General features: G+C 38.4%; 1 protein-coding gene across 1 annotated transcript; it reads right to left on the minus strand.

Moving 5' to 3' along the window:
• Positions 1–231: 231 nt before the first annotated feature.
• Positions 232–10,453, minus strand: slc10a2 (solute carrier family 10 member 2). Its single transcript, XM_058622449.1, has 7 exons — positions 10,024–10,453; positions 7,383–7,773; positions 5,624–5,742; positions 5,323–5,411; positions 4,885–5,060; positions 3,582–3,739; positions 232–610 (listed from the first exon to the last, which is right to left on the minus strand). Exons 1-7 carry the CDS (start codon positions 10,451–10,453, stop codon positions 426–428), a joined length of 1,548 nt encoding a protein of 515 aa, XP_058478432.1. The 3' UTR covers positions 232–425.
• Between the last annotated feature and the right edge of the window lie 513 nt (positions 10,454–10,966).

Here is a 10,966-nt window from a genome sequence, read left to right on the forward strand (position 1 = left end):
TGCCACATGAGAACAGAGGATAATAACAAAATGTACAACTTTTAAACATAAAACCATGCTACACACTTTGTATTGTCTGACGTTTTGAAATGCATCACCTTAATTATAACAGTTTCATAAACATAATATATTGATATTTATATTGCATTCAGTGCAAAACATAGCAAATATCTGTATAGTATAGTATATATTGACATATGGCTAATCCACTTACATGGCATGAAAAGGTCAGATTGAAAGTGTTTTAATCAAATCAGCACAGGGCCTAACACGCTTTCTGACTCCGAATAAAGTTTGCACACCTCTCGCCTGCAGGGTGCAGTGTGTGTTCACAGCTGATGTGGACAGCTGTCTTCAGTCGTGCTGAGGCTCCGCGTGTGTTCATACTGACAGTCCAAAGACTGTGATCTGCAGAGGTGTCACTGTCACAGCCTGGTGTTGCCCTTACCCTTCTCCTTGCTGTTGTCATTCCCATCAAACTCAAAGCCGCCATTTTCCAAAGCATACTCCTTCTCTTTGGTTGGATCTGCATCATCAGCTTCCAATGGTGGATCCTCACTGTCTGCATCTGCTAAACCACGGCTGCAGAACCGTTTATATAGCCGGTAGCCTGTAGAGGGAAACACATGGATTACTGGTAAGTCAACTTAACAAAAAAATCACATATATCGTCAACTCATTACAGGATTTATCTAAGGATACTTTTGAGTGTTTATTTGTAAATATAATTATTAATTATTCACAAAAATAAAAAACAGCTGCATGGAAAATCTGTCCAATGAACCATAGTGAGCTTAAACTGCTCTATTTCTGTATGAAACTGGAGTGAACGTTTAAATGCAATTCTACTGAATTTACTGAATTGCAATCCTACTGGGTTTGCAAAGTATTTAAAATGTTTTCAATGATCTTGATTTTTCAAATGATTTGACTTTTTTCGTATTTGATTTTTTTTCAAGGATCAATAAAACAAATCCATTTTAAGAACACTCACACTGTATTATTGTTTTCTCTTAATTTCACCGTCATACCTACTGGCTTTTAATGAGAGCTCTGAGACTGTCCGTCTATTTTAGTAGTAGCCTTAATCACATACAATAACATAAAAATGAAATGTCATTAAAAATATGTTCATATACAAGCAAGTATACCTTTACTATTCAATATACCCTAAACCAACTTTTGGAATGCAACAAATGCTAAAACGTGCTGATTGTAGCCTATAAACACACTAGTAGTTAAGGTTAATTGCTAAGAATAATACTTATACAGCTTCTTATCACATACTTTCTTGTCATTAAACTCATGGTCCTTGAACTCTGCTAGTAACATTTTTCCTCTAAACTCAGACTCTCTTTATTTGTCACACTGGTCTGGACACTGAAGCATTGCTAGTTTGTTTGTTGAAGGTACTGTACATCACAAAGTCTGATATTCACACAAGTTCTCATTATTACTAAATGTGCAAATGTTCTGCAGCATCACCACATACAGACACAATTTCAAATGTGATAACGGCAGCTGCAGGAGACAGGACACTTGAATACTAGCACTGGCAGAAGTCTTGGAAAATGCCCAAAGCAACTTTTGCAATATCTGCATTTTCACACAATTTCAGGAAAATGTCTCAACTTCAGTGCAGATATATATATATATGTAGACCACGGTCACTGAGGCTACTAGCTCATAACTGAATAGTGAAATAACTACAAGACTTGAACACACATGAATTGTGTTATGTGTGTGGACAATCTAGGCAGCCAGAAAACTGCTACCGTATATTAACCACAGGCTTACCAAAGCTCCAATAACAACCTAAACTAAAACCTACACCGCTATAGGCTCAGGGGGCAACAATAAATCGCTATCTCTGTAGCACTTTGAGACTCCGCACAATGTACTGACTCTGCACTCTATAACCAAGCTTGTAAAAAATACTATGGTTACCACGTCTGTGAGGCATGTACAGACCTGTTGCTATGGTACCCTTGCTCCAAATCCAACTAAAATGAGCTTTTCTTACCTATGCTGGTTCTTTCACACAAGACTTCAACATTCAAATTCCTTTAGGAGGACGGTTCCTCTGACTGAATACATTAATAATGTTCTTCATCTATGTGATTAGATTTCTTGGTAGTTGAGCTGATAATACACTCAATATCACACTTGTTAAAATCACTGGATCAGATAAAAAAAACAAACAGTACAAAACATAAACCTAAATAACACTTAAATAAATAATATTGAAGATCTAGTCATCCTTAAAAATGGACTAGGTACTAATTGTCTGCGTCTACTCTTCGCAGAGAACCAGAAGCAGGAACACCACATACTCTATGTAAGTAGTTCTTGTATTTATAGAAAGTCATATCATCATGGCAATAAATTGGACAAAAATTTGAAAATTGGACTATATATTAAATTTACTTAATTTTCTCCACCTACTGCAAACAGTAAACAGGCATGAAGATTGGGATAAGATTAATTGGACACTCTAAATTGACCACAGGTGTGAATAGCAATATCACTGCATTGCGTTTTTGGCAGTAATTTTGCATTTGTCCTGCTCCTTTTAGTTAGAAAACAAGCTAATAACTTAATTAGGGTTGCAAATAACAGTTGTTTTTGTAATAGATTAATCTGACAATTATTTATGTATTTTATATATATGTATTTATTATATCAGTGTTTCCTAAATATCCAATTTATGATGTTCTTAAATTTCTGATTTGTTAACAAACCTAAATGAATCAATGTTAATGATTTACTGAAAAAAACCCCTGAAAATATTCACATTAAAGCAGCTGAAAAATCCGAGAGCTTGTTTTAATTATTAAAAAAAAAACAGTCAAACTGATAAATCCTTTATTAAAATAGTTTAAGATTAAAATAGTAATTGATTATTAATTAATAAATTGTTACAGCCCTAAATACCGCTGAGCTAACTCTAGGCAAACAGTTTTGCTGTACATACAGTGCAGCGTTATTATGAGAATGTCTGTTTTGGTTCATTATGAAACTACAGTTGCTGCCATTGTCTCCATCAGTGTCTCCCAAACCTTCTATATGGGGGCCCACATTTTAAAGATGGACTATTGACTCTATTGAAAATTAACCTAAATGCATACATAAAATGTATTTTTGGTGGTCGTCGAGCGACACACTGCACATAAACAGAGCTAGTTTAGCAGCAGTCCTCCACCCTCTCTCTCCCTCTTCCTCTTTATCAGCAGCATCTGCAGCCTCACAGCAGTTTGCTCCTTTTTCTGTTCTTCTCTACCTCCTCATCTTTAGGAATTTTAGATAGCGTCAGAGCTTTTCTGTGTGTTTCTACATCCAGGTGAGACACATTTGCGGGACAAAGACGTCTCAGCTAGCTCGCAAAGCAAAGACAAAGTCGTGAAGGAGCCGGTGCAGTGACTCACGGGTGAAGTTAAAGATGCTGAGAGTTTTTATATTAACACCCTGTTTGAGGAGGAGTTGAGTCAACTGTGGCTCCTGTGCATCGTGAAGCCATATTTTTAGACAACATGTGAAGACTGAAATTGTTTTATGGGATATTGAAGTGCATCCAGACTTACTTCCAACAGACGAGACTGCCGCCACCAGCTGAAAGATGCTGTAGATGAGGGGGAAAGAAAACATGACTTCCAGTTCAGATGAGCTGAAGGATAACTGGATGATGGTGCTGCACAACTGGGAGTTCTGGAAACCTGTCTCCAGTGCAATGGTTCGACATCTGAAAAAAAAGCAAGGAACTGTCAAAAACTTTGTACATAGTGTGCAAAAAAAAAAGTGAAATACACTAAAATTACTTTTATCTATATGTATTGTATGAACAACACATTTTGCTTGTGGCTTCCTCATGTTCACTGAGCTCAACTGAAAGTATTTGCAGCTGAGATAAATAGCTGATCACATCACGACTGAGCGATATGTGAAGGGGAAGGAGAACAACAGTGGAAACATTTAGACATTTTGGAGAGTATTGGACTGGCGAACTGTCCAGGGTGAACCCCGCAGTTTTATTGTGTTTGGATTGTCATCAAACATCCCAGGAGACTTGTTGCTGATGACCGCAATGATGGCAGCGACCATGAAGTGGGAGAAACTTCATGCAAACCAGGGTATGTAGAAAAGCTGACTAAAATTAAGATTCAACTCCATTGCAGCATCATTTTTGTACAATGGGTATTTACTGTGCTAAGATTAAACTTATTAAACATATGTTTATACTGTATACATATATATATGTATATGTATATATATATACACATTAGGGGTGGACGAAGTATTTGATTATTAATTTGATTATAAAAAGTCAATGTGACTATTCTCAATTATATTAAAACAGATACAAAACATTGTTCTACTCTACTGACTAATTTGTGGTGCATCTATTGTCACAAAGTGGCAGCAGCAGCAAGCATTTTGGTCAGTACACTCCAGAGGTGATGAAATTGAATTGAAGTTCTTGAATGCACTGTACGTTGACATAGCTCCTCTGAGCCCAACACGCTGTAGAAACGGCAGAGGACAAGAAATGAACCAGGATCTTTGAATGCATATTGTTCTGCCGCTCTTTGCTCACCACGCTGTGAACCCTGCATTACTTTCACTAGCTCTCATGCACTGAGTTAATAGCATTCAAATGTTCAAATAGCAATTATCCAAGTCCAAGTTACATGCAAATAGACAAGGCAAGTTGAAATGTATATACAAGCAAAAAAGACCAAACTCCTGTGCTTCTCAAAGCTTTCTGGATCAATGAGTTTTATACTATTTAACCTCATAAACTGAACAATTTTTTTGAGATGAGCCTCAATATGGATGACATGTTTTTTACTTAAGTTATTTTTGTTATAAGTTGTTATAAGAACCTACCTGTGCCAGGGTTGACCCGTAAAGCGTGCCAGGAGGAACCCCAGGCTGAAACCAATAAAAGGGTAGATTGTGCCGATAATCCATAGAGCAGGAGCAATAATCCAGGAGGACTGGTACAGGATTCCTCCAACCACAGCGATGATGAGTATGAGAGCAAAGCCTGCAATGGACCCCACCTGTGTCCAGACGGCATATCATTATTTTGTCATGTTTATATTTCATGTTAAGGTATACATATATTTAATCTGCTGCTACTATTGTATTTTCTTAATCGTATTCCTTATTTTCCTCCTGAGTGTTATTTTAACTCTGAAGGAGCAAATGTAGCGCACCCAATTTCCGTACGGTATTAATAAACCATTCTAATTCTGATAACCATGCACACTTTTTTCATTAGGAAAGGGCCATGTCAGTGTATATAAAAGTAAGTATTCTTACCTTGAGGATCTTCTTTGCTATGCGGGGCCACCTGGTTTTAAAATACATCCCCAAGGCAATAGGAACAAGAAGACCCACGAGAGTGATAGCTGCCGAGACACAATTTCATTTCATTTTCAAAATTTCAATCCTCACAATCCAGTTTTATGATTATCAAACAATAACACTTTTTACTCTATGTCGTGTATAAAACAAACAAACAAAAAAACTCAATGAAATAACATGTCACATCATATGGTTGTCTTACAATTGTAACACATATATGGGCTGGTGATTAACTATGAGAAATTGTTGTAATTACCAATACTGTCAAATGGGATCTTGATGCTGCCAGAATCAACCCAGGTGGTGGTGTAAATCAGCAGACAGAGAGGCATCATCCCCAAGGCTAAGATGGAGGAACAGGCAGTCATGCTGATACTGAGGAGGAAAGGACATGGCATCGTGGAGGTCAAACAAATTATTTAGCACCATAATGTTTGCAGTATATGTATATTAAATATAAGAGGGAGGCCATGTCTGAGAATGATTGCTTACGTAGTCCGAACTTGTTATGGTGCCTTTCAACTCACGGTCAATACTGAACCAAAGCTTGATTTAAAAAGATTATATAATTGCATTTATATTTCTCCCAAATCCCCAAACCATCAACGTCCATCAAAATTTGAAAGTTAAAACAAGGAATGACAGGAAAACCAAGTGTGTTCAGGCTCCACAAATTTTTAAAAATCGTGTTATTCACTGGTTATTGTTACCATTATGGCTAGGTTCACTGACTAGCAAGTGAATACTTGATTCACAAATTATGTTATATTGCACATTGTGCACTGAAAGACTGTAGAAAAGTTGTAAAAACACACTTCTGTCTTACCATTGTCTTTATTTTTTTAACTTGAGGCCTAAGGACTTAGAATTAGTTGTGGACTGGATATTGCAACTTCAGCCTCTGAGTACAACTCTCTTTCCACTTCCACTGTCTGAAAACATCAGTTGAGACTAGCATGTTCACTTTGATTTGTTTTATCCATCCATTTGTTTCAAACCCATGATTTTATGCATTATTCATTTGTTTTCATTCATTTTACACAGATGGGCACACATTTATTTGCATTGTATACAGTAAATTAACAATTATTTCATCCGTGTTAAATATTCATCTCTCCAAATTTTCTTGGTTGTGCAAAGCAGCTATCAAATAAGTTTGTGCTGCATAAATACACATTCACCCACTTTTTTAAAGATGACAAATCATTGCAACCCAATTCACAATATGAATTGAGACAGGGCAGATTTGCACATAATGTAACATTTCTGATTCATTTATTTTTTTTTACATCCATTTCTTTAACGCATACTGATATTTGGAATAGAAAAAGACAATTCAACAAGATGCATATGTTTAATAAATCATCTACATCTTCACTTTATACATGTTATTTATAGTACTAATATAAAGCTAGAAAAGTTTTGTCCAAATGTATTTGGTGACTTCCCAAAAAAATCTCCCTTTGGAAATGAATGGGATGAATGGGTTTTCATGATTTATAGTGTAATATAGTAATGATGATGTGTAGCATGTAAGAGCAGAAGCTCCATCTGTAGTTCACAGGAGATATTTTATTTTTAGACTTTAAGATGCTATTACACATTTAAATATGCTTCTTGTTTTTCTTTTTTTACATCAATTATTACAAGCTTTGTATCATTGATTGACAGCCCTAGTCAAATTCTGCCATTAATGCAGATTTAAATTTAGCGTTGCTGCTAATTTGAAATCTGCTATTGTTCATAATTTCTTTGGATATTATTATTAATAGCTGTCCACCGAGAAGCCTCTTATTGCTCTTTCAACCTGGTATATCCCTGGTTGTCTGTTTTATGTCGTTCTGTATGTTCTACTCAAAACAACTAAATGTTTTCAAATTCATATCTTGAATCAGTTTGTGTCATGTCAGATTATAACAAGAAAATGATCTAGAATTTCCATTGGAAAAGGTTTTCAAGCCACACATCATTCACTAACATGATACTGAAACCAACAAACCTGCCTGGTTTCTTACCTAAGGTCCATGTCTCCATCCAGCCAGTAGCAGATAATGTTGGACCCGGAGCCTCCAGGACAGCAGCCCATGATGATGATGGCGACAGCCTGCACGGGCAGCACATCAAAGGCCAACGCCAAGGCAAATGCTGTGAAAGGCATGATGCCGAACTGGCAGAGGAAACCAATTATGATGCCCCAGGGTCTCTTGATGTGTCCCAACAGCTTTTTAGCATCCACAGTGCAGCCCATGGAGAACATAACCAAAGCCAGCATCACAGTGAGCACCACGCTCAACACCAGGCTCAGCATTTCATTAAAGTTACTGGGAGGCACAAGGCAGCTTGTGCCTGAACAGACAGCGGCAGAGGAGCCACAGACAGGTGGCACAGTGGCGGACATTGTGGACACTGTGATGGCAGAAGACACAGATAATCAATGTCTCCAAATTTGAGATTGGAGAAGAAAAGTTCCTCTGATTCCAGGACACTGCTCCACGTCCTCCTTGTCCCGTATCGAGGAAGATGACAGTGATCACCGCTCTTTATGCCACACTCATTTCAAATCAGCAGGGAAAAGGTGAAAAAATAGATCAAAAATTAACCAATACTTAATGGTTTATGGGGTCAGTGTTCAGCAACACATGCATATAAAAAGAGAATCATTCTGAAACGTGAAATACGATTGCACCATTGCTCCAACCTTTATTGCTCTTTGTCCTCTTAAAACTTTATTGGGCAGCTATACTATACAGCATCATCATCCTACAATGACAGTGAGGAGTGAAGATGCTTGCAGGACACTCCCTGTATGCACAAAGTATTCATTGTATTCACTCAGCCTGTAAAAATGACACCCTTCGGCCTTTAGCATTTTTTAAACATTAAATCACAGGATGGATGTAATAAGTAGATGATAAAAGTTTTATGTCGCCATAAAAAAAGGATTTAATGTCACAGTAAAACTATGGAAAACCGAATCCTATAATTTTTATAATTCAATTGAACAGTTGTTCAAAAACGTTTTACTTTGATATTAAAACAAAACATTACTAACATGGTTGTGTCAACATTATGGTGCTTTAAAGGTCCAGTGAAACAGTTTTATTGACAGAAATGAAATATATACTACCCATAAACATGTCTTTATACGAGTAATTACTTAAAAATAATTAAAAAAAATGAATTGGTTTTCCGAGCATTTATGTATTTTAGCTGAGGGCATGCTTAACAAAGGTGACCATCTCGTGTCACCATGTTCCTATAGTAGTCCATATGGATAAACTATCCCGACCCAAACCCCTGTCCAAGGCACATACACAAAAAAAGAATAAAGTAAAACGTTTATATGCAAAAATAAACAGCAGTTGTAGGTTTTTGTTCCTCCACGGCTCACGTGTATATAGATAAAAATGTGCTTCCATTATATCAAAACCAAGGCATTGCCCAACAGGAACATAATAACTTAATAAATTGAAAGGTGGACCAAAAAATTATAGTTTTTATTTGGGTGATACTGACTTCTAATTATCCAGTATCCAGAGTGTCTGATTGTAACAGAAGCGCATTGCATTCACTTGAAAAAAAGAAATTGGTTTGTTTTTCTTAGTAATTTATTTTTTTCTGTTTCTCAGAGTCATTTTTCCCGTCCCCACAGCTCTGACGACAGGAGGAGGCGGTTGGTTTTTCAGAGTAATTTTTTATCTGATTTACTGAATAATGTTTTTTCTGAGTTTAGAGCATATTTAAAACAATAAACGCATTCATTCCTTTATTGAGAGTTCGATTTATAACAACATGGACGGCTTGTTTAATTTAATCAAGTTTTACTTTGATCTGGGTTTAAGACACTGGGAGATAGTATAATATAATATTTCAGGGTGAAGTGTCATCAAGGAATGGAACCGCTCGTCAGATGGACAAACACTCTCTCTGTCCAGGGCTGGGAACAGGGGTGGATGGAAGCCGTAGGCACATTGGAAGGGGGAGAGGCCCGTTGCAAAGCTGGTTAAAGCCCACATAGACCGGAAGCTCCAATTAACGCTGCGTTTGTGTGTGTATCTGCGTCATTACCTCGTTTATGAAACCCTTAAGTTTCAGAACAAACAGTTCAGCCACTGCTGAGAAAATAGTGTTGTATTGTTTTCCTGGGCTCTGCCAAGCGGATCGGCACTTCCGTAGTTTGATGTCGTCATCAGAAATCCTCACCTCTCCTCTCACCACCGTAACGCCTCCCGGTGCGGGCACTAGTCCGGGCACATCCGGTTGCGTACATTCAACCGCAGAAGAAGAAGAACTACTCTTGTTGTAGCTGCTGAGATGCAGAGCATCCACCGTGCCAGAGGGGGAGCTGTGTATCTGAGAGCTGGCCTATCTATTACGTCACTTCCAGGTACCTGGCCAATCACAGGACAGTGGGAAAGCTCTCGTTGGCTGGCCAATCACAACACAGTCCACGTTCTGGGGGTGTGGTTTTGGTCTGAAACAGCGCGGCTGACGAGAGCGTCAGTGAGGAGATATTTTGATCGGCTCGTTTGCAGCGTTTAGAAGGTTTTTAATTATGAAAACAAGTTAATATATGTAAGTAGACCTCCATAACTAACATATATGTGTGATACAAGCATTCTATGTCGCCTTTAAGGTGTTGTGGGCATACTCGACCCACAGGAGTTGTTTGGACCAGGACGACGGGTGTTGGGACGTCATGCAGCAGAGGACCGTCTCTATCTCCGGCGCTGAACAACCTCCCTGGTCCGTTGGATCCATGGGTGGCGAGGTTTTTATGGTCAGTCCACACCAAGAACGGCAGCTTGGTCCCTTCAAACCAGTGTCGCCACTCCTCCAAGGCCAACTTGACAGCTAAAAGCTCCCTGTTTCCGTAATTCCTCCCAGCTGGGGTCAGACGTCTGGAGAAGAAGGCACAGGGATGAAGCTTCTGATCGGAAGCAGCCGTCTGGGACAAGACGGCCCCGACTCCCACATCGGAGGCGTCCACCTCGACCACAAACTGTCGTTCAGAGTCCAGCATAACAAGGATGGGGACCTGGTGGCTTGACCGAACCACACTTTCAGGCGCTTTCATAACTGTCATTCCTTTCTATTCCGTACCTGCTACATTGAGCGATAGGCTTACAATTGAAGGATACAGTCTAAAACATAACTAATATCATAGCCTGTGTCTAACTAATCACATGCTTTACCTTAATTGACCCGGTACGGTAGATAGTTGATGGGGCATGTATATGCGGGCAGGAGTCACTATGTCTATGGGAGTCACTTGCGGGTTGGAGGTTCTCACGAGAGTTCTCGATAATTCAGAAAAATTATTACTCCGAAAAACGGGGTAATTTGTTTTTTTAAATGAATGCAATGCACTTCCGTATGGTTGGGATACACAAATATAATTATATTAACCTCACACCCTCAGAGCAGTGGCACTGAAACACTGAAATTAAAACTCTCACACTTTAGATTTTAAAACATGATATGTTACTTGCTTGTAACCTCTCGGACCACTAGGGGTCGCTCACAGACCACCAGTGGTCCGGGAACCACACTTTGAGAAAGGCTGCTCTAGTTTAAATGTACTATATTATTATAGTTT

The sequence above is a fragment of the Solea solea genome, chromosome 2 (assembly GCF_958295425.1).
Source record: "Solea solea chromosome 2, fSolSol10.1, whole genome shotgun sequence".
Taxonomy (NCBI): Eukaryota; Metazoa; Chordata; class Actinopteri; order Pleuronectiformes; family Soleidae; genus Solea; species Solea solea.

Bases quoted from the DNA above. Each gene is read 5' to 3' on its own strand.
- slc10a2 (XM_058622449.1), bottom strand. From the start codon at position 10,453: ATGACAGTTATGAAAGCGCCTGAAAGTGTGGTTCGGTCAAGCCACCAG. The intron at 5,412-5,623 runs GTAATTACAACA...GTGTCTCGGCAG, and splicing joins GATCCCATTTGACAGTATTG to CTATCACTCTCGTGGGTCTT. The intron at 611-3,581 runs GTAAGTCTGGAT...TTCCCTCTACAG, and splicing joins GGCAGTCTCGTCTGTTGGAA to GCTACCGGCTATATAAACGG.